The 26,887-nt window shown below is 48.5% G+C and overlaps 1 protein-coding gene across 7 annotated transcripts in view; it reads right to left on the bottom strand.

Annotated features, from left to right (window-relative positions):
* The window catches only part of LOC142988755 (partitioning defective 3 homolog), a 269,011-nt gene that overhangs the window by 102,341 nt on the left and 139,783 nt on the right, over positions 1-26,887 (bottom strand). For 6 of the 7 annotated variants that reach the window (XR_012960619.1, XR_012960620.1, XM_076137995.1 and 3 more), the window contains 3 exons: positions 19,937-20,125; positions 19,313-19,483; positions 9,392-9,542 (listed from right to left, as the gene is read on the bottom strand). Coding sequence is in view for 5 of the 7 variants with exons in the window: in XM_076137995.1 (XP_075994110.1) it covers positions 9,392-9,542; positions 19,313-19,483; positions 19,937-20,125 (511 nt within the window). In the remaining 2 variants the exon portion in view is untranslated. The remainder of the gene's footprint in view (positions 1-9,391; positions 9,543-19,312; positions 19,484-19,936; positions 20,126-26,887) is intronic. The other variant, XM_076137993.1, reaches the window with a different exon arrangement.

Here is a 26,887-nt window from a genome sequence, read left to right as displayed (position 1 = left end):
ATGTCGTATGACGAGGCAGAGTAACGGTGGCATGATCATAAACGGAGCAGACACACACAATGATCTCATCTCAGACTTCTTTTGATCCGTCTGAGTCGTCTCTCCCGCAAGGACAAAGAGAGGACTGTGAGGAAGAGAGCGGAGCAAACCAGCGTCTCCCCCTGATCTGTATTCTGTCCCGCCTGACCCTCCGCACTGAGGACTCCTTTTAAACGCTCCTCCGCTCCTCCTCAGGAGTCAAAGTCAATGGAGAATCTGCCGCTGTGGCCGGCACTCAGCACCAAGGGCAGCAGGAGGAGGAGGAGGAGGAGGAGGAGGGCTGCTCAACAGCATGGGAAGTGGCATTACAATACCAGACTTCAACAAGATTGACCCGGGCATCTGTAAGTAGAGCAGCACAACGGTGTTTCCTGCTGACAGAGCTGGACGGGATGAGAGAACGACTTTCCACAGGTGCTCAGTCCCTCCGTCTCTGTCAGGCTCAGAGCTGACAAAGCAAGGCAACGCAAAGTACTAAAGACTTATGAGATGGGATTGAGTCAGGGACAAAGCTGAGAGGGGCGAAGGGACACTTCTGTAGGTCTGGAAGATCTGCTAGGGTGGCTAGACAAGAGTTCTCCTAAAAAAGGCATCATAGGAAAAGAGCCATAGTGTTCCATCAAGCAGCTCATCCTCTGGCCAATCAGTGAGGAGGAGGGAGACCAGATCAGATCCATCACAGTCCTTTAGTCCCTGAGTGTCCCGGGTCAAAGCCCTGACTAGAACACCTGAGACTAGACGCTCGTACTGCCACACCCAAGACAACATGAGACTGCGTTAGAGATCCTCAAGAGTCTCCGTACTTCATTTAGTTTAGTTCTTTATCCTCTCTCAGGATGAAGAATGGTGCGTAGGCCGACGTGGGAAAACAAATGTAATCCCATTGAGAGCGGAGCTAATGTATCAATATGAGAGCAGAGAGTCCAAGTGTATCCAGGACCACATGCTTACTATTACACCAATCATCTCAGAATTCATGAACTTCCTGCATGCTTTGCTTTTGTTTCCATTGTCGTGCGGCCGTTCCCCCGTAAACGTAGCAGCTTAGGAAAGGATTGTATGTAATCGCTAACAGCAGACTACTATATTTACACTGGCAGCCTCCCAACTTGGAACGGAGAGGCATTTAATTTCACCCGGGCCTGACAAATGATAAATGCTTATTGTGGAAGTAAATCTGAGCGGCAATCAACACAGCAGTGAGGTGTGTTTACTGGCTTATTAGTCATGTAGGCAGGGAGTCTTATCAGCCGCACGTGACAAAAGAGGGATTTATCTGAACTCAGGGCCGGATGGAAGGCGTCAGATGGGATGTGGAGCTTTTAATGGGGAGGCGTGAAGAGGTTAACTCTGAAGAGAAGACGAGGAACGGCCGGTAAGGGAGGAAGAATGACGCACAAAGTATACAAAGACAATGGAAATATAAAGACAATATAGGTAAGAATGCTAGTTAACAGAAAATACTTTGTTCGGTTTCCATTAAGAAGAAGAAGAAGAAGAAGAAGAACAAGAACAAGAAGAACAAGGAGAGGGAGAAGGAGAAGAAGAAGAAGAAGAAAGAAAGAAAGAAAGAAGAAGAAAGAAAGAAAGACAGAAAAAAGAAGAAAGAAGAAGAAACTTAATTGGGTCAAATCCCTCTTACACACACATGCTTTTACAGAGGGGTCCGTGGATGGCAGCCATGATACGGCACTCCTGGATCAATTTTGGGGGTTCGGTGCCTTGCTCAAGGGCACATGGGCAGTGCCCTGGAGACAAACTCGCAACTCTCCAGCTGCCAGTCCACTTTTCTCGGTCCATACGGGACTTGAACCGGCGACCCTGCGGTTCCCAAATTCTCAGCTCTATAAACATGTATAAAGTTGGCTCCGTTCTGAATCATGGATGTATTGGACTCTGCAGACTTGCATCACTCCTATAGTTGAGTTGACTTTGCCGCTCTGCCTCCCAGTCTTGTTCTGCAGTACCAATAAGAGGTCAGTCAGGCCTGAGAGAGAGTCGGCCGGCGCTCGTCCTTACAGCACCCTTCACTTTCCCCTCAGTTGTTAGCAGTTGCCTTTGGTTGCATCACCAGAATTGCATATTTCAATCTACAGTGGTAGCGAGCTGAGGGGGAGACGCACTAATGGAACAGAAGAGGAGGGTCTGTGGAAGTGAGAACACGCCGCCGTAAACCTGGAATTACATTCTGCATACACGGAAACATAACCTGTAATCACCGCACGCCGCCTCGGGTTAGAAGTGAACACTTTAGGCCCGCAGACGACAGAGTTAGGATTAGAGAATCTGCACGTTTTCTTCTCCTAACGTCAGGAAATATAAGGAACATAATGAGGACAGCTTCATGCAAGTGGCCAAGTCTGCAGATGAGGAGTTGTAAAGAGTTTTCTGTTTGGTTTAAGCACATGGAGATCATAAATGGATCCTAGAAAGGGAGAGTTAGGGCCACACTGATGAAAAAAAGGAGACGAGACGCTGCAACGGAATTCTTTTAGCTGTCAAAAACACCAAAAAGGACAAACCAACTCACTGAAGCCTGAGTCATTACAGCACTGTGCTCACATGAGACACGACAGGATTAGATACCTAAAGGTCAGGAGGTTCTGCCGCTCAATCTCCATCTGAGCGTTCCTGGGGGGTCGTCACGTATGGAGAACACGCCGCTATTTATACCAGGGAAATGTAATTCTGCGCTCTGTAATGTGGATAATTGCGTGCGGTGGCGGTCGTCCAGGACCGGCTGATGATGTCACCGTGTTCTTGTATCTGTGTCCTGCTCTGCTTGATCTTAATGTGGATGTAAAGTGTGTTTGTGTGTGTGTGTGTGTTAAAGCTCTGGATGTGCTGTAATGATGCTGTTGATGCTAACAAGCCTCTGATGAACTAATGAGGGAATTTATCCTGACTGCCTTGTTCTCCGTCTGCTTTGATGCCTTTAGTTTCTGACACTTCTGACACATCTGACATCGTTCTGATCAGGCAGGCTCATCTTAACTCATTCTTAGTGATAGAAACTTCTCTGTCCTCCCCCCCGCAGCGGTGTAACAACAAGGATCCAGGCCGAGCCGCTGTGGATCCGCTCGGCCTCGTATCTTAGCCGACATCTAAACGCTGTTACTTAGCCTGTGACCTCATCTGACCCCAAACAAGCAATGGGGGCTTTGATTTCTCAGAATTTGGGCTGTAAAAGCATGAGCAACCAAACTGTGACATCATAAAGAAGCAGGATATTTACAGGAGGTCAGATAGGGACACTTATCCCTTCTTAATGGCTCACAGAAGCCGGGTCCTTCACACAGAGGCCCTTTGTGCTCCCAGGGGCCTGAGAGCTCAGGATTCATGCTGCTGATTCTGAGGTTTATGAGGGGAAGAAGCAGTCTGTAAACACGTCTGAGCCGCCGCGGCCTCTGTCCCATGTGATCAGAGACGAGGGCGGGTCGTAGGGACTCTCACATCCTGTCCCCCGTCTGTAGCCATCACAGTCACTGCACCTCTACAGGTCAAAGCTTCTCTTAACAAACACAGTAAGCTGATGTTTGATTGGCTATTTAACAGTGAGGACAGAGACGGATCACATCCCCGGCCTGAGACGTCACCTGGCTGCGTCCGTCTGAAGGGATCAGAGCCGAGCCGTCCTCTGTCCGGGCCCGGCACACTGACACATGGAGCTGAGAGGTGAGAGGTCACACTAATGGCCTCACTCCATCTTCTCTCTCCTACACTATTTCCTCCCTCGCTGTCCATCACACACTCTCACTCTCTCTCCTCTGGCTTCTCTCCACGCTGTGTTCTCACTCCCTCCCTTCCTCCCTCCCTCCCTCCTATGACACTTTGGCCTATTGATCCGACCGGACGAGGGATCATTAGCTGATCTATGCTGCCATGGCGATGGGAGCCAGCAGCAGGTAATCACCCTAAGTACAGGCGGGTGAAAACCAAAGGCTTACGCTCACCAGGGGACTAGAACCATTTTCTAACAGCGTTCCGACACATTCCACATGGGATTCCCTCGTCAATGGAATCGATCGGAACATTTACTTGATTGGCTCCATGGCAGCGCCGTGTTTGGGTGCAGGAAGGAGAGCTAGGGTTCAGACGGCTCGCATATGAGCTCATGTGACGCTGAGACTCTGGGTACAGAGAGTGTGTGTGTGTGTGTGTGTGTGTGTGTGGGAGGGGCTTAGACTCAGCTCAGCAGAGTCACAAAGGAAACTGAATGCAGGTAAGTAAACAATCCGTTTTAATCTGAATAATGTAAGTTAAGGTGCGTCTCAGTGTTCATGATGTCAGCGCTCTACAGGTGTGAGTCATCCATAATCCAAAGGTCAAAGGTCGTTCTCACTGGAGAGGTTGTCCCATTAAGTGTTGAATGATCCGCCGGTGTTATTTAGCCTTTAAATGCCATTTCAACACGCCTCAACCTTTTTATAAAGACGCCTTTACGTTCTCTAACACCGTGCACACTGAGGAACGACGCCGCCACTGAATAATGATATTCAGTGTGACTCGGGGAGAACTTTAGGCTCCAGGCTAATATCAGACAAGTCAGCCATGAATGAGGCGAGCAGGAAACGACCTGTTAGCACAAAGAGAGATACAGAGGAAGACTTTACATTTTAATGCCACCGCAGTTTAGTCTTCAAAAGTGCTGATGCGTTTTGTCTCTAATCATTCTTCACAGCAGACAAACAGAATAACCTTTCACTCTCTCTCTCTCTCTCTCCCAGCTCCTCATCATCAGCTCTGACACGCTCTCACTCAGGCATGTTAAAAGCTCTCTCCTCTCGCCTGGACACAGAGTTAAGGAAGGTCACTCAGCCTCAGCTCCTGTCCTGATGACTGAGCATAAAGAGAGGATTAGTCTGCACGCTGTGGAGGAGCAGAGAGAGAGAGACAGAGAGAGAGAGAGAGGGAGAGAGAGAGAGGAGAGCAAGGTCGAATCCAGAGAAGAAGAAGCTCTGTCTTTGACGCCATTAAGCACCGGTCGGTCTGTCTGGGGAGGTTCAGGCTCAGAGGCTGGAGAGTGTGTGTGTGTGTGTGTGTGTGTGTGTGTGTGTGTGTGTGTGTGTGTGTATAAATGTGTGTGTATAAATGTGTGTGTGTATATACGTGTGTGTATATATACGTGTGTGTGTGTATACGTGTGTGTGTGTGTGTGTGTATACGTATACACGTATACGTATACATATATGTGTATACGTGCGTGTGTACCTCTGTGTGTGTACGTGTGTGTGTACCTGTGTGTGTGTAGGTGTGTGTGTGTACCTGTGTGTGTATAGGTGTGTGTGTGTACGTGTGTATAGGTGTGTGTGTGTGTGTGTGTGTGTGTGTGTGTGTGTGTGTGTGTGTGTGTGTGTGTGTGTTATTTCATGCTCTTAATGACCAAATGCCCTCACAAACACATAAACGATCAACAAATCCTGTAACTCTGAAGTGTTTGTAGAGACACAGGTCCTCCACTGTAACCCTGAGTTACACACCAGAGTAATCAGCTCAGAGTTTGAAGAAGAAGCTCCTCTCTCCTCCCTCTTCTGCTGTGATCTCCTCCTCTCCAGCTGATTGACAGTGTGGCTCTGCTTGCCTGGTTCTCACCTCTGACCTCCCCCCCTTCGCTCCTCCCACACTTCCTGCTCCGACCCTCGCTGCTCCATTCTGACTCCGGCGTTGGGCCAAACAGAGCATCCGCAGACAGAGCCTCAATTTTCACCCCAGCGTGCGTGAGGACCTCCCCCCCCTCCCCCTCCCCCTCCCCCTCCCGCCAGCACTTTTCAATTACACCGAGCGGAAGGAGAAGCCGAGTGCGATGCTAACGACCTTTGCGTCAAACCCGGGCTGTCACCGTCACAGTGTGTGCACACGGGGAAACTTCACTCCGCTTCCATCTTTTCCTCCCTCTTACTTCACCTTTTCTCCCTTCCTTCATTTTTCTTTCAGAGGGAAAAACATCTCCGCCGACTCTCCGCCCCCTTTTCACCCTCAAGGGCGAAAGGAGAATTGGAATAGAAAAGAAGGGGAGAGGGATACGAATGGAGTAAGGTGTGAGGAAGTCATTTCAGTGGAGCAGGAAGCGAAGCAGAGCGTTCTGTATGTTCACCACCTGCTCGCTGAGGATGGAGCCCAGGGGTGTGTGAGAGCTGACAGAGTCACACCGTACCGTCCCCCAGCCAATACAATTACCTGCGTGTTGGTATGGAGACCACACACACACAGACACACACACACAGCGTCTAAATGACAGCACACAAACACGGGCCGGCCGCATCGACGGGACAAAAGGCCATCGCAATCACGGCGGCGGTGGCACCACAGCAGGTTAATAGCACCTGTCTACTCCGTCTACTCTGTCATTTTCTGTCATTCTCCGCCGTTACAATGGTGATTAAAATCCCTATAATTTAAACTATTGTAGTTCTCTTCCCCTGCAAATCAATGCCCATTCCTATTGTTTGAGAAGAAAGAGGCTGTGTTTTACACCGAGTGTTGGCGGCGGGAGGGAGCGAGGGAGGGAGGGAGGGAGGGAGGGTCCGGTGTATCTGATCGATACCTGTGTGAGGTGAGACGCGGCACAAAGCGGCGTATTTAAAGTCGCTTTAATCAGGAAATAGAGACGATCGCAATAACAATCATAAATTGGCAGAAATATGGAGTTTACAATTTCAGCGTATCGACTTGCTGCCTCGTGCAATAACTCACAATCAGAGCCGGGTCTTTATTCTCCGGCAGCAGAAAGCATTTCATTCCTTTTCCCTCCGTGTCCGGGCCCATTTGTAGCAGCCGGAGCGCCGTAATGGAGGAGCGGCGCCCTGATCCGGTTAGGGAGTTCCTCTGTTGTCTTTTTAAGAGGGGAAAATGCCTCGGAGGGAAACGTTCCTAACATTGGCAACAGCGAGTCTGCATGTGTTCCCCGTGTGTGTGTGTCGGTGCAGCTCTGAGCCAAGCGTCGCAGCGTATCTTTCACTTCCATTCGCCCGCTTCTCAGGATTCAATCATGCACCTGGTCTAGATACGCTCGGCGTAGAGCTGTCAGTCAGGCCCTCGGCAGCCGCCTGCCTGCCTGCCTGCCTGCCTGCCTGCCTGCCTGCTTGCTGACCTTGCTCAGCTCGTCTCAGCATCTGTCCTCTAACCACGGTTGTCACGTCGTACGGGTCAGGCAGGTCTGAGCTAATCTGACGCGTGGAATAACATATAGAACTAAATAGAGACTGGAAAGAGACGACGCCTGTGAAACCTGTAGAGATCTGCCAACTGCAAATTCAAAACGAGATCCCCTTCCCTTGGTGCTTCATGTTGATGTACTGATGTTCTCGCCACAGTTATTGTGCGTTATTGTGCGTTATTGTATCCATCCATTCTGTTTCCACACTCATTCCTCCTGTTCAGGGGTCGCTGGAGGATCCTATCGCTTCAGTCATGGGACCAGCTTGGGTACAACCTGGAAGCTAATCTAGCGCAGGGCTAACACACATACAGACACACACACAACTCAGTCACACTCACAATTTAGAGTTTCCCCAGTTCACCTAAGCTGTGTGTCTGGATATGAACCCCGGAGCATCACGCTGCACAATATCGACGAGTATAGAAGCAAAACAAAGACGAGACGAGACAAAACTAGACCGTGGATGCTAGGAAAGCAGCAGATCTGCCCTGAACCTGCCTCCAGTTCCACGGAGAGCATAGAAACATATGAAGTGAAGTCCGACGGCTGACAGATAAAGGAGCGGCGATGAGTAAGACGCTCAGCAGCATGATGACATGTTTGCTCTGCTCGTCTCAGCGGGACGTCTCTGCTCTGTGTTGACAGGTTGACACGGTCATTGCCACTTGTTTGCTGGAAAGCCAAATACTAATAATTTGTCTTAATTAAGCACTGGAAGCTGAAGCGTTCATGTCAGGGACAGACAGATAAACACTCACTGGAAGAAGAAGTTTCTACAAAGCCTTCAAAGTGTGGAGGCTCTCTACATCGCTAGCATCACGTTAGCGCAGTGTAGCATGTAGCTTTGCCACAGAAGAGAGAAGAGAGGAGAGAGAAGATCCATTAGAAGTATAAATAAAACCCATTTGTTTGTTGAGAAACAGAGCTTTCACAGAGCGGGGGTACATGTTAATGAGGACACGGCTCAGAGACGCCCTGAAGACACATAACCAGCTGCGAGACAAGCAGAGACAGAGATCACAAACCCTCCTGAGCTCCCACTGTCGTAGAAGTAACTGTAACCACCTACTTTAGCACCCCTCCCTCCTTACCCCCTCCCCCTCTTCCCTTTTCCACTTACGTTTTACTCGCGCTCCACAGGAAAAGACAAGTGCCGGTTGCCCTTCAAGTTTTGAAGGCTAGAAACTTTTCCATCAGCGAAGCTAAGAATTGCCATTTAGGATCACGGGCGGCGCTGTGAAAGCCTTTTCCTCTGTGAGGCCCAAATAGATGTGCCAGACTGAGAGGGGAAGCTAAACATGGGGTATGGAGGGTGATGGGAGAGAGAGGGAGAGATGATGAAAGAGTAGAAGAAAAAGGAAAGAGAGGAGGAGAGCGAGAGACGGAGAAGAGGGAGAGTGTCAAGTGCAGGACCTATTGATCTGCAGGCTTAATTAACCACCAGATGCCTCTGACAGGGCCTCTGATCTTCTGTGATCAGTGACAGCATGGCACCAAACAGGGGGGAGGGAGGGAGGGAGGGAGGGAGGGGATGATGGAGTGAAGAATGGAGAAAAGGGAGACAGATGAGATCATTGATAGATTAAGTTCAATCCATCCATGCAAAGGAGGGTAGACAGGACGACAGAAGAGATGAAGAGGAGACCAGCGGGATGAGAGGACGGAATATGAGTGTAGGAACAACGAGAGACGGGAGGAAGAGGGGACAGAATGAGGGAAAGGGAAGAAATGCTGCTGGTGTCTACTGGGAGGAATGGGAACTGACCCGAGTGAAGAGAGGGAAGGGTCACTGAGGATGGTAACACACATCCTGGGTGCTGCTGGGTGGGGGGGGGGGGGTTCAAGGGACGCAAAAGGCAGAAGCACATTAGGGGCATTGGAGGGGACGGGTGGCAGCCGGGTCAGCTGATCAAGTCACCCGTGGAAACCACCGGCGTAAGAGAGAGAGGGAGGAGTGTGGGGACAGCAGCCAATCGGGGGAAGAAGAGGGCGGAGCCTGTAGAGATGCATCCAATAAGACCGAAGGAGAAGGTCCAGAGGGATTTCGTCACCTACAATTGCCTGTTGCCACTCAGTGAGCACAGTGGTGTTACAAAATAAGTTTCCGACATCAACGCATTGCGAAGTCACGTTCAAACTCTACACAGGAGCTTCCTACTAAGTGAATGATGTCATGCGGCTCATGTCACTCACCGATGCGTCCCATCATCACGTTGGACCGAGGAGAGGAAACGTCATCATAGCCCTCAATGCTCTCGTACATGGAGTGTGAGATCCGGCGCTCGTGGTTGTCCAGTAGAGGGTCCATAGTTTGCTCCAACACTGACGGGCTGCCAGAGAGCACCTAGAGCGGCCAGGAGAGAGAGAGAGAGAGAGAGAGAGAGAGAGAGAGAGAGAGAGAGAGAGAGAGAGAGAGAGAGAGAGAGAGAGAGAGAGAGAGACAGAGTTACTGCATGGATTCCAAGGGATATTTATTCTAACACTCACTTAAGGAGATTTATGGTATAGCTGCATTCTTAGGGTACTGAACCTTACACATCATTGCTCTTAATATGAAACCATCACAGCTCCAAGAAGGTGGAACCAGGAGCTTTGGATTGGGACCTTGTTTCCAATCCATAAATCGGCACACACACTACGCTACAACACACACTCAACTGTTCTAAACTAAGGAGAGGTCTAGTTTGGTGCATCTCCTTCTCCTCTTCAGGTGTGGATTTCAAACCCAGCTTTATAAATGAGGCCTCCAGGCTTCACCGTCAATCACAGCTCATGCCGGTGTTCCCTGGCTCCTGCAGAGGTCCAGGCTGAGTAAAGCTCCGTGGATTTCCCACCGGCCGACAGCCAGCCGTCTCTGACAATAAGCCGCTAAATGGAACGGTGACGTTTCACCGCGTGGATCCGCGTGCTGCGCTGCTGTAATGGAGTACGGTGAACATGCACGGGTCTGTCAGTGTTGGCAGGGAGACGGGCTGAACTGTCTGAACAGGCTGAACACTCTTTGGTTCTTGGTCGACTGAACCCCGGCACAGTTTGCACTCCTCCGTTTTGTCAAATGTCGTATTTTGACAATGTGAAGGATGGAAACAAAGAGGCATCAAAGAGGAGAAGAGAGGAGAGAAAGCAGAGCTGATCCACGTGCAGACAGTTAGAGAACGACGCCGGAGCCTCTGCCCTTATTTCCCACAATGCTTCATGGCAGCCCGTGGGCAGTTGACGGCGTAAACTGGAGATGAACTCCCTCTACAGGAGCTGTTATAGATACCTCCCTTACAGCCAGATAGACTTGTGCATTTCAACTCTGCACCTCAGAGCTTTAAAACCAGGAAGCCTTGGATAATATTGATGTCTCACAATGCACGCCTGGCTCCCAGCCAAAAGAGAAGAGGAGGGAAAGATCAGACAGGAAGACGGGAGAGAGGAGAGGAGAGGAGAGAACAAACAGTGTGAATAGAAGGAGAGACGGGGGGTGTGCGAGGTGAGGGCCCGGTGTAATGTGGGTGCTGCCATATTGCCTCCTCAGGGGAAGAAGCGTCCTGGAAGAGGCGAAGAAGAGTCTGGAGACTTATCAGCTGTTTCTTATAAATGAGAGGATTAATGGGGCTGAGAGAGCAGGACTTTATCTGGGCAGAGTGTTGATAAGAGCAGAGGAAGAGGAGGAGGAGGAGGAACAGGGGCTGAGCATGGGGGTGTGTGTGTTAGGAGGAGAGAGAGTGTGTGTGTGTGTGTGTGTGTGAAGTCACAGTAAGAGTCATGGCCACACATCTATTGAATGTTTTTACACCCTCCACTCTTCTCTGTTTGCGTCTGGGAAAGACTCGTCACAGGCAGAGAAGTGGAAAGGTTTCAGGTGAGACGGAGGGAAACGTGCGGACAGAGAAAGGAGCGAGAGAGAGAGAGAGAGAGAGAGAGAGAGAGAGAGAGAGCAGCTAGGAACCAAATGACACAGAAGCCCCGGGAATGGATCTCAAAAGAAAAACCCTATAGCTGTCACTTTCCCTCTCTATCTGGCAGTAACAGGAGAGCAGAGAAACATAAACAAGCTGTGGCTTCTACAGCAAATTGACTTTGGGATCAATGTCATACGGTGTAATGCAGAGATGGCAGCGCTCTAACCTCCAGTGTGTGCATCCAGGATTAATTGAGTCTGCTTGTGTGAATGCTAATGCATTCAAATGAAGGTTCACACGTATCTGAAGTCAGACACAACCGGCGGCGTGAATGCATGTGGACGTGTTATTCCTCTTTAATACCTACAACTGGAAGGGGCAATACCTCCGCCAAGGCTGAGAAGTCCTCCAATTACAGCTGTGTCTCTCATATAATGATATTTAAGAGGCAACACACCAATAAACAGGATCTAATGTTGTTGACAAAATGTATCTGTTATTGTTAAACTGCAACCATTGAAGTTTTAAATTCTCAAATTTGACAGCAAATGATCGCAAAACAGAAAATCTAAAAATATGAATTCTGTCCGGTTTGGTTGATTTGTGATTCTTATGACTTCAGGTTCAAACATTAAGGGTCTACTCTAAACTTTAAAGTGATGCGTTCAGAGCAGAAAGTCACAGTCGGATCATTAAGAACCCCATTTGTCTAAATTTGTGCCGTGTTGCCTTTAAGTCCTCCGGTGTGTACGGTGTGAGTTTTGTTCTCTCTGGCTGCTATCTTTCATCACCTCATGGTGTGTTTAATCTGTCTTAATCTAGTCATTTTCAGAGTGGATTATCCTGTTGACTGAGGGAGAGAGCAGTGTGATTTACACTGAGCCCTGTCAGGATCAGCCGCTGCTCTGCTCCCATTGGGCTCACTCATCATGCCTGTGTGTGTGTGTGTGTGTGTGTGTGTGTGGAGGTAATGCTACTGTGAGTGTGTGTGTGGAATACATGTATTAATGCGTATGTGTGTATTTGGTGCTCATACAAATGCGTCTCCCCTGCGCCTCAGCGTCTCCCTGACCTTGAAAACTCCGGCGAGGAAGAAGAAGCACAGCGTTGACAAGATTGGGCTTTAGCTGTCAACTGAGTCTAATAATGTCTCATCCACGGCCATTTCCTGGCTTTCTATCCTGGTTTCAGCCTGTTGCTATGGCCGTAATCCAGTCAACTTTCCCCATAATGCTGTAATTACAGAGCTTAAGATGCTGCATCCTGCCCCGGGCTGAAGACGCCTCCCTGCTGGACACGTATCCCTTTTCATTAGCTGCTCACATCCACCTCAAGCTTCATCTGATGCCAGGGGTTTACAACGGGGAGTCTCAGGTGGCGTCACCAAATGTCAATACACCAACTGGATGTGGAGGAAGGACTCCAATGGTGTAAGCAAGTAGAAGGTCAGACAGGTGAGTCAAGACTAACAAGCTCTGACTGGCAAAGCAAAGACAGACTTGAACCTTGGACCTATGGCAGGAACGACCATGAGTACAATACTTGTGTTTAATAGCATTAAACACTCTTATCAACTATTTGGCCACTGGATCAAGTTGTGACTACAGGTACAAGGCCTTTGACCGACCATTATGTCCTGAAGGGAGACGAGTAAAGGTTCAAACTTTGATCTAAACCAAACTAAAGCGTTCCCTCAATGGACAAAAGCTACAGCAGACAACAAGATTGAAGTTTGACTGTTTCCTGACGGTGTTAACAGTTAGTTACTTTACACCACAGCAGGAAAACAAGCATGACGACACTCCACAGATAATTATGAGATTGTATGTGAATGTATTAACCCCTTGCTGAACTCTCTCTTTCTCTCTCTCGCTCTCTCGCCTTCCTCTCCATTAATCCCGCCCTCCTCTCTCCTCTCCTGTTCATGGGTATCACGCTCCTCTTCCACATGACCGCTCCACTGTAGGACTGTGATGAGCTGCAGAAGGACGTGCACAGTGATTCAGTCACACACTTGTATAAGTTGCTGAGCGGCACTTGGGTTGTGAGACACTGAAGCACACACACACTTCACCTCAGCAGTCCTCCACTGTGCCCAAGCAGCCCACTCAACCACCAGATTCAATATATTATTCTCTCAATTGGTGCTATTGAGTTTCCCATGCCGCTCCTAAATGAGTTAGTCCTCAGAGAGAGAGCGTGTGTGTGTGTGAGTGTGTGTGGGGGGGATGAGGGCCAGGCCGTCCTGGAATTGCATTTTTGCAGCTCTACCATCTACTTCCCTCAATCTAGTCCACGGTTCATTACGGACCACATTTCCCAGAGTGCACCACTGTGTGCCCTCTGATGAATCACTCCTGCTCGCTGTGACATCAGGAGCCTGCCCATCAGGATCTAACAGGGCTTAGATTATTACACATCTGGATAGAGGAGGAAAATAGTGGCGGTGGTGTGGCGGGGAAGGGGGAGGGGCATCAAGAGGTGGGGTCAAAACAAATCCCCTCCTTTTCCTCCCCTCTTCTCTTTGTTGTTGGCCAGCATCTCACTGTTTAAAGAACTCCCAGTCTCCCTCTCCCAACAGTGGGCGGCTCAATACTAATAAAGGCCTAATTTACTGGGCCGAGGCTGTGACTGATAGCTCTCTCAAGGCTCTATCGATCAGCCCTCCTCTGGTCTGAGCGAGCGTCTTTTGTTAGGGCCAGCCACTTCCTTCCCCCTTGTCTCTTTACATAAGCGTTCCCTCACTGACGAACACCAACGCTAGCAGAATGGATTAGAGCGAGGCCATTGGCATGCTGAGGAGGAGGAGGAGGAAGAGGAGGAGGAGGAGACATCTGGGTCTTCTCTTTAACATGCACGCCGTCACATCTCCACTCTTCTGCAGGTTATCTAAGCTGCTATGTACGCACTTTCTTATGACGCAATGAATCCAAGGTGAAGGCACTAAAGAGAGGCTGTGCTCTGCTTTTGATCTTTCTCCTCTACCCCCTGCTCCTCCACATCAATAATACAATGCTGTTTCTGCTGCTACAATACATGTTTCCTAATGATGCAGGGACTTCAGAAGGAAAGTTAGACTATGATCTTTACTTTCTGTACTTTCTCTTCTCACAAATCAGCAGCAGGGATTTAATTTGTGTTCATCTTCTTGTTGAGACGCTGTAACTTGATCATCTAGAGTTTACTGCATGTAATTTATTCTGTTGACTTGTGTTATTGTGTTGTGTTGTGTTGTTCTCTAAAGAAAAGGCCGGATAAACAAAGTGTATGTAGGTTAAACGCCCCGTGTCCTCCTTTAATCACGCTGCAAACTGCATCTATAGAATAGAACAGGCAGGGATGCAGAGACATTCATATTCATTAGGCCTCTCCTATGTGGAAACACAGGCGTTGTGCTTTAAGAGTTAGACGCATTTATCACTATTGGTTCCTTTGCGGAGGAGCGGCACACACGGACCGACATATTTTCCCGTTTTAATATATCGTTGGCTTTCCAAAATGAGAAAACAGGGAGGCAAGAAATCTGCATCTCAGGTGAGTCAGAGCAGCGAGCCGCCCTGCAGTGACTTCCTGTCCCACTTGGTATTTACATAATTGGGCTTGGTGGAGTGGAAATGCTTTCAAGTGGTCAAGAAAAAGGGGGAAACGCTTCACATAAAAGTTACATTTATATCTGGCGGCGGTCTTGACTGAACTCTGCTGAGACAAGCAAAAAAAAAAGAAAGAAAGTAAAAGTGAGAAATGTCTTTGTTTCAATAAATGGAATCCAACCAATGGGGAGAGGAAGCATCCTGAGGCAGCGCTGTCTCATGAATTATCATAAGGAGTCTATAGTAGGAGAAATGTAAAAATAGGACGGTGTGAAATTCAACCGTGTGTGTGTGTGGAGATGTGGGGGAATAAAGCAACAAGGCGGGGGAAGATGAGGAAGGTTTGTATTGTTCATCATCTTCTTCCTGCTCTGATCAATCCACAGCTTCAACGGCCTCAAACAGGCAGGGAGGAGAGAGAGGAGGCGGTCTGTCAGAGATAGCTGATGGCTGCAGGAGATGTCTGTCATAAATAACAGCACACATGCACAGACGCACACCGACTGTGATGAATTTCACATCAGAGAAATGAAACCCAGACACAAGAGAACTTATCAGCAGCCTGTCTGCTTTAGATACCCATGTGATAAATATCTCAGTGATGTCATGAACTCTGCTGAAGAGCAGGGGAACAAACACACACACACACACGCCGTGTGAGCCAGAGTTCAGATACAGGGAAAGAGCCAGACAGAGGGAGAGAGAGAGAGAGAGAGAGAGAGAGAGAGAGAGAGAGAGAGAGAGAGAGAGAGAGAGCGAGAGAGAGAGAGAGCGAGAGAGCTTGAACCCAGATTGGACACAGACTCGGATCGAGACCCGGACCCGGACCAGATCTAACACCTTCCTTATCTTCGTGTGTGTGTGTGTGTGTGTGTGTGTGTGTGTGTGTGTGATGAAATAATTCATTTACGTTCAAAGGGAAGTGTAATAAAGAAGAGTGAGTGTGACTGTGAACACATTTGATCAGAATCAGTCATGGGACCCTGAGTCTGAGTCTTACAAATCAGGCTCAGCACGGAAACGTAGAGGAGGAGGAGGAGGAGGAGGAGGAGGAGGAGGAGGAGATTCAGAACGTGGGGCCGAAAAAGTAATGGAACTGAAGAGAATCTTTCCTAAATTGAATTTCTTAGGCGTGTGTGTGTGTGTGTGATGATGTATTTATAGACCTCAGATACAGACGGAGAAATGACATCGCCTCTGAGGAAGGAGAGCAATTACAATGCTTCAAACAAATCTGCACTGACCAATCACAGAGCTCGGCTATCTGGGTCAGAATGATGCTCCTTCAACCAGAGGCTATCTGTGGAACCAGAACAGATGAAACAATAATGGCTCTGCTACAGTGTGTGTGTGTGTGTGTATGTGTGTGTGTGTGTGTGTGTGTGTGTGTGTGTGTGTGTCTGTGTGTGTGTGTGTGTGGGTATCTGTGCTCGTCTGCACATCTGTCTGGTTACTGATCAAGGGTATCGGAAATATGAAGAACAAATTAGAAATAAAGTGGTTAAAATATATAAATATAAGACTAAACTACTACATCTGAAGTATTTAGCAGTAAGAATCAATAATCTATAAACTCAGCGGTTGAGTCTTTGTAGTCTCTTAAGCTTAAATGACGACAAATGGAATCCAAAGTTCCCGTAACGTGAATGTCCCTCTGAAGGTCACGGTGACCTTCATTACCTGGACGCACGCTGCTTTGTTAGAGTTATTCTCCATCACGCTGAAATGTTTTGGAGGTATTTTAAGGTCAGTAAACATTCTCATTTAGCTCAAGGCAAAGGCTGCTCATTACCGCTGCTTTCAAAGAGAAGCAGAGAGGCCGGCTGCTCCGCTTCAGACGCAGGGTTAATGATGATCCTGCCCGTTCACACACACATATTTGGTGTGTGACACTAAGAGGATCTAACCAGGCTGAGCTGCAGCATCGCCATAGACCCTGAAAGGAAACGGGCCTGTGGGAGACGTTGAGCAATATGTGTCTGTGTGTGTGTGTGTGTGTGTGTGTGTGTGTAATGGGATGAAACGCAACACGCAAGCAAGAGAAGAGGCAGCAGCGGTCAAACACGGGTCGGATAACGCAATCTGGAAGAAGTGTTATCTGCGTTTATAGCCGTTATTTAAGTGTGAAGTGCTCAGCTGGACGCTTTGAGCCGCCGCAGTGACGAAGCAACCCAGGAAACAGGAAACCAGCGCTCCTGTGTTGTGACTAACGCTGCCCTACTGTAGCAGCCTACGACCAAGCTGTGATGGAATCAATGTAATGTCCATGGGGTGGGGTGGCCTGGATGTGCTGCACCCATCAGAGTCCTGTCCCTGATGCATGAGGCCGCCCCCCTTGGCCCCCCCGTCCCCCCGCCCCGCCGCTGCTGCTCGCCGCTCGCTTCCCCCCTGCAGACAGTGATGGATCTGATTCATTTCACTGGTGGCCTCCAGTGCTCACTCCCATTGGGCTGGGTGACAGTGGCAAACTGGAGACTCTCCACATTCAGTATGAGAGAGAGAGAGAGAGAGAGAGAGAGAGAGAGAGAGAGAGAGAGAGAGAGAGAGAGAGAGGGAGAGAAAGAGAGAGAGAGAGGGAGAGGGAGAGAGGGAGAGGGAGAGAGAGAGAGGGAGGGAGAGAGAGAGAGAGGGAGGGAGAGAGAGAGAGAGAGGGGGGGAGGGAGGGAGAGTGAGGGAGAGAGAGCGAGAGAGCGAGGGAGAGAGAGAGGGAGAGGGGGGGAGGGGGGGAGAGCGTGGGAGAGAGAGAGAGAGAGAGAGCGAGGGAGAGCGAGGGAGAGAGGGAGAGAGAGAGAGAGAGAGAGAGAGAGCGAGCGAGGGAGAGGCAGACTTTACTGGAATTTGTTGCTTTCCAATTTGCTTTAAAGGTTTTATTTGCTCCCTTTAAATTCCCCCGACCTGACCAAAGCAGCTGGGCTTACATCTCTCTCTCTCTCTCTCTCCATCTCTCCCTCTCTCTCTCTGTCCCTCTCTCTGTACCTTTCCCCTCCTACACACACTCTAAAGCAAACGGTCAAATCATTTCTAAACTTGTGTCTCAGAGCTATCTGCATGTGAGCCTGTCTGTGTCGTCTCCCCCCGTCTGTCTGCCTGCCTGGGAGGGATTATGAGGGAAGACGAGCGACTGGTCCAGACTGATATCACTCTGTGTCCTCTGGGCGTCCCCAGGAGGGACATGTGTCCTCTCTCAAGGAGGAAGAGGAAGAGGAACTGAAAGGGGAAACTCATGAATGTGTGAAGTTAGTCAAAGTGAACCGATCATCTGGGGGAGGAGTTCAATCACTCCAGTCCTTCTATCCAGACTGTTTAAAGTGGATAAACAAAGGAAACGCTGCATTAACCCTTTCAGTCACATCCATCTCAGAAAAAGCCTCGACATTTTACGATTAACTATAAGATTGAGCTGGAATATGTGGCACTTTCTGAGTCTCTGCCCCGGTGAGAGAGAGAGTCTGGACCCCTGGTTGAGCTTAGCCTCCATGTTTGAGCCTCAAGTAAGGGGGGGACATTAAAACAAACATGACAAATAAAAAGAACACGAGCACAGAGCAGCGGGGGACGAGGGCTCTGGTGGTAAAGCAGGAGCTGTGGTTGCATCAGGGCTGGTGGGGGGGCGTGTGTGTGTGTGTGTGTGTGTGTGTGTGTGTGTGGAGGGGGCAGAGGCTCAGCGTGGTTCTCCAAACTGACACACAGCCACAGGACACGAGCTCCAATTAGAGTCATAACAACACTAATCAAATCTGAACTATAACCTCTGGCTGCTGGGTCAATGAATGTGTACGACTGTGTGTGTGTGTGTGTGTGTGTGTGTGTGTGTGTGTGTGTGTGTGTGTGTGTGCTTCATTCACATTCAGCTGAAACAAGCCCCTTGCCAACACTATGAGAAGTTAGTAACAGATCCTTCCTTCCTTCCTCTCTCCGGTGCAGCAGAGAGAATACAGGAAGTGTCAGCGCAGAGGAAGATTAATTCATTTCACTTCCTCTTAAAGATAGCCGGGCCTCGGATTAACTCTGCATCCGAATGCACATTTCATGAGGATGGAATCCTCTTGTTATCAATATTCTGGGCTGTTGCCTCATGACAAATATCCACCTGGCTTTATCTGTCCATCCTACAGTGTTATTCCACCCGCCTGTCAATCATAACTTGAGAAGTGGCGCTTAGATCTCATATCAAGGCCCACTGTGGGCACGAGGGGGGGAGGGGAGGAGGGGAGGAGGGGGGGAGACAGTATCAGCTATCTCACACGGGAAATGGGATTGTTTGAAGATTTGCATGGCCGTGTGGTCGCCTCATAAAGATCTTCCTCTTCCCCCTCCTCCTCCTCCTCCTCTGCTATCTCCCAGCTTCCTAAAACCTATGGTGGATAGATTAGGGGCAATGGCAAGGTGGAGGAAAAGCACTCTCATTTATCATTCAGTGCAGGAGGAAGATAGCCAGCCGGGGCTGTATACACGCACGCTGACACATCCTGTGCCCACATGGCGGGAAGGAGAGCCGCATGAGTTCGCCACGCCGGCTGAATACTAATAATCATATCTAAACAAAGGTCGACCAATTAAACCTGACTCCTGGTTAAGATGCTAATGAGTCCCGGGTGTGTGAGGCGGCGTGGCGTGGCGTGGGAGCGGCGCACCTCGTTGCTTTTGGACACCCGGCGAGCCACGATGAGCTGGATCATCCCCCGCTTGTTTCCCTCCACAGACATGGATTTGCGCAGCGTTTCCATGGCTTCCTGGTTGGTCTTGCCGATCAGCGACTCCCCGTTGACGGCGATGAGTTGGTCGTTGACATGCAGGCGTCCATCCTGCAGACGGGAAAGGGCAGATTTCATGTTTACGTCTCTACAGAACAGATTTGATGCATTAACAGAGATTGAACATAACTGACACTGACATTAGAGCATTTGTATGATTGAATTAGATGTTATTGTTGTTATAACTCCTCACTTCAGCCTGCATGTATCACTCTAAGCTTCTTCTGTTAAAGGAATAATACTGATGTGAACAGATGTGAGACATGATTGAAGGAGTGTGAGCCATAAATAAATGATTTCAGGGGTAAGACGTTGTAGAAAAACACTTTCTAAAGCATAAAGAACATATTTGCATCTAATTAAACTTAAAACTAAACATGTAAAGCTGCTCTTTAGACTCCCACTTAATTATTTACATGTATGACTTCAAGGTTCTGAAACTCCCTCATGGTGTCGTCAAGGTTACAGGAAGAAAATAATTCATTAATGTTAACATGAACTGGCCTTGCTGGCTGCTCCACCGTTGATGATGGATTTGACGAAGATGCCCAAGTCGGCCTGGTCCTCCTTGGACCGGTTCCCCTTGACGCTGACCCCCAGGCCTGCTGAGCCCGAGTCGCTCAGGGGGATCTCAAAGGTCATGAACTCCCGCGAACCGTCGGGGGTTAACACCATGTCGTCCTCGTCTGGCTGCTGGGACAGAGGGACAGAGGGGAGACGGACATGTCTCACTGAAACGGGTCCTCTTTGTATCATTCATTACTTTAGTTTGAGTTTGAATCCCAACACAAGATATTTATTAAAGGAACAAATTCACTTTAACTTAAACTTTAGCCAAAGAAAAACAAAGATAACCAAAAAATACAGATAACAGCACGACGGAGCAAAACACTGAGAGAAGAGCAGCGACTGTGAATGACAAGAAAATGGAAGGCAAGCAGGAGACAAGATAAAGAGGCAGAAGATGAAGGGAGCAGGAGGAGGAGGAGAAGAAGAAGGCAGGACGTCACATCTCTCAGGCCTGTCAGTGTGGATTGCCTGTGCCGTCTACCTGAGCGTTGATAATTCCTTTTCCACAGCCATGAGCTCAGTGGGGACAGCAGAAGAGTTGGAAAGTGCCAGGTAGCAATTTGGAGCTCAAACCGAGGCTTTTCTTTGAACAAAAGCCCTCGCTAAAGGGTAATTTGTGCCACGTTAAGAACCTGACCCCCTCTTCCCTGCGTGACTCCGGGGCCTTTTGTTGGAAATTACAGAAGCATTTTGTCTCAGGTCATTACTGCAGATCATCATGCATGATACACAGAAGAATGGTTCGTTTCAGCTGCCAGGGAGACGTCAGAGGCTGTTGTTGAGTGTCTGACACCCAGACGGATCAATTCAGCTGGAAAATCGTCCATCAAACAACCACTCCAGACTCCTTTACAACTATTTACACCGGATTCTAACAGAAAATCTGTAAAAAATGACCCAAAACAACCATTTGTGTCCGGACAGGTTGGAGTTGATGCCTTGCTCAAGAGCGACAGTGGTTGCCATACACTTGTACACGTATTCAGATACATTTAGAGACTTAGAGAGGTGAGTGTGAGCCTGTGTGATCCGCCCTGTGAGTGGTCAGACTCTACTGTATGAGCTGGAGCCACGTGCAGTCATCGCCATGGCAGCCAACTTCGCACGAAACCGTACCGGGCGGTGAGCGAGCGCAATCAACCTCTGAAACCTGCCGCAAGACCTCTTTAAATAGACTCACATCAATGCACACGCACACACACACACACACACACACACAGCCAGATGGATAGCAGCCAGGTGTGTGTCCTTCACAGCTGCTTGGATAAAGGGAGAGTGAAGCAGAGGGAAGGAAGGGAAGGCTGGAGCATAAGGTGTGTGTGTGTGTGTGTGTGTGTGTGTGTGTGTGTGTGTGTGTGTGTGTGTGTGTGTGTGTGTGTGTGTTGTGAGTTATTAGGATGCACCGGTGCGTTCAGGTGCAGGCTCCTTTCAACACCCTCTGACTGAGCCCCTATTCTCCATGGCGACCCTCCCGTCGGCCCCCTTTTCTCTCTAAACGTCCCTACACCTGTCCGCACCAACCTGCCAAACCCCGGCTTTGTCACCGACCGGAACGCCGTGCAGATTCAGATCGCCGGAATCCATTTAATCACGCCGCGTTTCAACACCAGAAATCAGCCGCTCTTGTCAGGAAATGACCCTTTGCTCTCCCTCAGACAGCTGAGGGAAGCGGATAGGGGAGAGAGAGAGAGAGAGAGAAGCATCAGAAACGCTCACCTTCTCTCTTGTTTGGAGCTTGAAACTGTTTCTTCTTCTTCTTCTATAGGGGGAATGGCATCTTAACTCAACTATGTGTGTGTGTGTGTGTGTGTGTGTGTGTTATCACCCGGCTGTACTGTTTCCAACACAGGCCCCCATGGCAACAACGCAACAAAGCGCTTCCACGCTTTAAAGAACACACTTGAATGAGCGGCCTTGTGTGTTATTGGCAGGGTCGGGCTACAATGAAGAGGTTCTGTGAGAATAATGTGAGTTATGGCTGCTCTGAGCCCGGCAGAAGAAGATAATATGATGAAAACATTACACTGGGTGGAGTGGAGTGTGTGTGTGCGTGTGTGTGTGTGTGTGTAAGTGTGCGCGCGCCTTCCAAAATGATGACAGAATAACCCCCCACTCAGAGCCGTGTTCCGGGAATAGCGGGGCCAAGGCAGAGAATGAGAGAGCCGTGTAACATTTTCATCAGACAGGAACAAGTGCCGTTAGCCAAGAATGAGTTTGTCAGGCAGCTTGACAGGCCTCGCCGCCGCCGCCGCACAGCGCCGCCGCCGCTGCCCGAGCTCAGGCAGGGCTGGATGCAACCGCCGCTCGCTAAACGGGGGAGAAAGAATCAGCTCATTGTTCCTCCCGGCTCAGGCCTCGCATGTGTGTGTGTGTGTGTGTGTGTGTGTGTGTGTGTGTGTGTGTGGGCGCACCTGGAACGGGCTTGCACACAAAAGGTAGGAAGAATAGATGAGCTGATGCAAGAGCGATGAAGAGGTTACACGCTCAGACGGACGCCGGCTGCATTTACAGCGTCGACAAAGTTAAGATTTTTCATTTTGCACTTGATGGATTTGCAGTGTGAGCGTGTTAACTTGATCCAGACGCTCTCACATGACCGCACTCATAAATCTGTGTGTTTCTATCCATGTGCCACTCTTTGTCTTGTTTCATGTCACAGGATGCGACACTATTCTTCATATTAATGCCGGTTTTGCTCAGGTTCTCCTCTCTTTCTCACAGGAAGTCAGAAATCCAAACTATCACCTGAACAACAGTGTGAACAAACTGTTAGGGAAAATAATTTACACTTATTATGGCTTGTTGAATCTCTTCCTCACCTTCACTCGCTGCTAAACGGGAGACAAACTATCGAGCCAAACTGTGAAAAGGCTCCGTCTTACACATTTAATGATACGTTTTTGTAAATTAGGACTGATTGACGTCTGCAACAAACTGAAAGTGAAGCACAGAGTTCAGTTAAAGACACGGGCAGGCAAAGAGAGGAGAGGAAACCGCGGCTCCTGACTCTTAACCGGCTTAATAGGCATTTTGCTAAACTTGCCACATGCTAACGAGACAAGTGTGTGAGATGCATGCATGCATATATGTATGTGTGTGTGTGTGTGTGTGTGTGTGTGTGTGTGAGAGTGTATTAGAGGAACAGAGCCAGAGAAAGACTGAGATGCAGAAGAGGAAAAAGGGGAAAACAAAAGGAAGAGAGAGCAAATGAATCACAATTACTTCAATTCACACATAACACTGAGTTCTCTGCACATCACTGCCTAAAACAATTAACACAGCTGGAAACTTCTTCCCAATTTGGTGACATAAAGGTCATTGGAAATGAATTTACAGGGGCTAAAAGAAATCAGCCATGGGTGTAATTGCAAAAGTGCTGCATGCTTGATAAGTATTGTGACACAAATTTCTTTTGGCTGTGTTTCTACTCACCAACAATTTCTAACAAAGAGGCGTAATATTAAACACCGCTAAGCCCAAATACAAATCCAGCCCCTCTCTCTCTCTCTCTCTCTCTCAGGTACGCTGAGGGGAGGAGAGCTTAGAGAGCGCTCAGAGGCATGAAGGCGGCCCTGCATGCACGCCTCAGTGTGTCCCTATGAGAGAGAAGAGGCCAAGACCCACAAACACACAATGCACAAACTGAGTCATACATCTGTCTTTATCTGTACAAATCTTTAATATGACATCATTTACTCACTAAATAAGGACTTGTTGAATTCAAATGGAGACGGTGGCTGCAACGACTCGGTCTAACTTGATGAGGAAAGGCTTGATTGGCACAGAAACTCACTTAAATGTGTTTTTCTGTTGAAAAATCCAAAAGTTAGATTTTCCAGTAGAAGGTGTGAGGGCAGGAGGTTAACCTGCTCATGTAAACAGTACAGAATTGGGACTGAAAAGGTTCTAGAATGAACAACGAACAACAACAAAGCGTTATATTGAGTCTAATAAGTGAGCGACTGAGCTTAAGTGGATGCAGTTTGGGCACGAAGTGTAAACAGTGAAGAGTGTGGAGCCTAACTGCTACACAGCGTTCACGCAGCAGATGAACTCTAATTTATGCATCAATATATTTTCCGTCTTTACATGAGAGCGACTGCCTTGTCATGAATTATGAGTCAAATTACTGCACGGAGTTACGCCTGTCACTCATCAATTCATGGGCTCACTCACTGGAACTACAGAGACAAACTCTCACACACACACATCATCATCATCATCATCATCCATTTCATTTTACACTCCAGAATGTCACGCCCGGGCAAAGTCGTTCAATCAGAGAGGAGAACTTCTCCAAGTGAGGAGCTTCAGTTTGAACTTTAGCGCCAAGGTCATGAAGACACGCCCCCTCCTGATGACCTCATCCTGACCACTGACCCATCAGCCACAGCCACAAAAACACAATCCTACCCCCGTATCATCCGAAACAAGACGTCTCTGTACACAATTAAGTAATCAGCCATTCCATCTCATCAAAGACATCAGAGCTGGAAGGTGGCTTCTTTCTCTTTTTTTAAAGTGTGTTTGGCAACGGCGAGTGTTTGCGAGGGAGTTTCAGCAGAATCGAAGCGTTGATGCACATCATGGAGCAGATGCCTCTCATTTCAAGGTAATGGTGGATAAAAAACGCTTTGCTATGTCCAACTGCACACACACAACACACACACACACACACACGCACTTCAATCCATTCTAGAAACAGACGCTGAATCCCCTTTGGGAGAGTAACTGTGTCGCCATAAGTGGCCTTTAACTACCTTGTTTATCAGCATAGCACAATGCTGCGGTGCTCCCTCCCCTTCTCTGCACTGACAGCAAGCATAATTATAGGAACAGCTGCTGAAAAGTGCTAAACGAAAACAGGTGGCGTTGACGAGACGCGCTTGGAAATCGTTAACCAGGCTGGCGCTGTCTTCCACCACGCTTGGCGGCATTAGCTTTAATTATGACAGAGCATGTTTCCCAACTCTGCACTTTGATCAGAAAAGGCCTCACTATAGGAGCCAGGTTCATCATTCAGGAAGGAAAGGAAGGAAGGCGTGAGCGATGGAAGGGAGGGAGGGAGGGAGGAGTGGGCAAGGGGAACGGGAAGAGGAAGTGGAACGTACAGTATGCGCGTGTTCGCCGCTGAACTTTAGGAAAGCTTTCAGGAGACATTATGGATGAAGTGTTCCCACATGCAGGATGTTTTTCTGTTGCTTTCTTCTTGTTATACCCGGCGCTATAGCAACAACAGAGCCGTACTTTGACCATTTCACCGTGCCGTGTTATTTCAGAAACGTTTAAGGTATGAAATAGAGGAGGAAGTGACCGGTAAGAGGCTTCCACCGCTGCCTTGTCGTCTCTACTTCCCCCTCAAAGTGTTCTGAAAAGCCTTTTAGATGTCCGCTCTGATTGCAGAGCTGGGAAAGCATTTCTCCTCCACCTTTTACCGACCGAGGCCAATTATTGTAATTCAACTGCATCTGAATCCAGACTGTATTTTCAGGAGCGATCCAGAGACGTGGGGTCAGCTATTTGTAGCGCCGGAGCAATTTGCTGATTACATCTAATTATATTGTTACAGCTGCTCCTGTTTTTAAGGTAAATCACAAAGTAAAGTCTGGGAATTCATTACGGAAGAAGTGCGAATACGGGCAGAAAGCACCTTAAATTATCACCTCCGCCATTAAGCAATGACATCGGAGCTTGTTTGCCAAGTTTGGACTTCAGTAAAATGTCTGGGCTCGTGAATCTGCCATCTTTTGAAAGACGGACAAGAGCAAATTCAATCTTATGGCCTTTATTAGTGATGTTGCCACGCATTACATCACTCTGCTGCTGAGGCAAACAGCGTTACTCTGAGGAATATCTAATTATATTAACACCAAAGATGTAATTCCTCGGCTACAAGATGGCTTCAGGGCAGAAACACAACGCAGCAGCAACACCAAGAGTATTGATAATCTGGTCTAAACGCTGCGGCTGTTAAACTATTAAACGCTAATTATACTGTTTGCATAAGTGGGGATAAGAAGGCTGTGGACTTTGAAAGGTAAAATACACAAACAGGAAGTTGTTTAGATCATTTGTGTGTCTCTCTGGACTCAATCACACACTCGGGCCTTCTGCTAGACTGGAATGAAGTTTTCAAACTCAGAGAACAAAGTTGAATCCTTCATTTGGAAGTAAAAGGAGAGAAGGAGGAAGAGTGAGCGGCTCTGACAAACACTCTGAAACATTTAGCTGCCTCAGAAAAAGGTAATTGTGTTTTGTTTGTCTGGTATCAATTCATTTCTGCCCGGACCGTCGGGGTAAATGGATCTACGCCGCCAGGAAATCAATACAGAGCTGCATCTTTACCTTTAATACAGCCGAGGCATGAAGACGACGGCGAGGAGAACGAACCTCAGCCCCGCAGCAGGCAACGCAACAAAAGCCTGCTTTGTACTGCCGCCGCCGCCGCCGCCGCCGTGTGAGCAACAGGATAAACAAGAGATATCATCTGCAGTGAATAATTATGCGTTGAGTTCATTCACTGGACTTGGAAGAGAAACAATAGGCTCCTTGTTTGATACCACAGCCGTCCCACTGCTTTGACTTCTACTTAATCATTCGCTGGAACCTTTAGTGGAGGAAACTACAGCCGTCCAATCAAACAATCAATCGGAGCTGGGTTTGATTGCTTCATATTACAGTTTGACGGCAGGATACAGTATTGGGTTATAAGGGAGGGGTCTTTGTCGAGAGCGGGCCGCTGGCACGTAAAAAGAAGACCATTAGGGCGGCGTTTGTCTCACACACACACACACACACACACACACACACACACACACACACACACACACACACACACACACACACACACACACACACACGCACACACAGGCACACACACACACT

This window comes from Genypterus blacodes, unplaced genomic scaffold (genome assembly GCF_046128005.1).
Source record: "Genypterus blacodes isolate CSIRO-AG114 ecotype Tasmania unplaced genomic scaffold, CSIRO-AGI_Gbla_v1 ptg000348l_1, whole genome shotgun sequence".
Lineage (NCBI taxonomy): Eukaryota > Metazoa > Chordata > Actinopteri > Ophidiiformes > Ophidiidae > Genypterus > Genypterus blacodes.
Note: the sequence above shows the minus strand (reverse complement) of the source record. Positions and strands in the feature narration are given on the sequence as shown.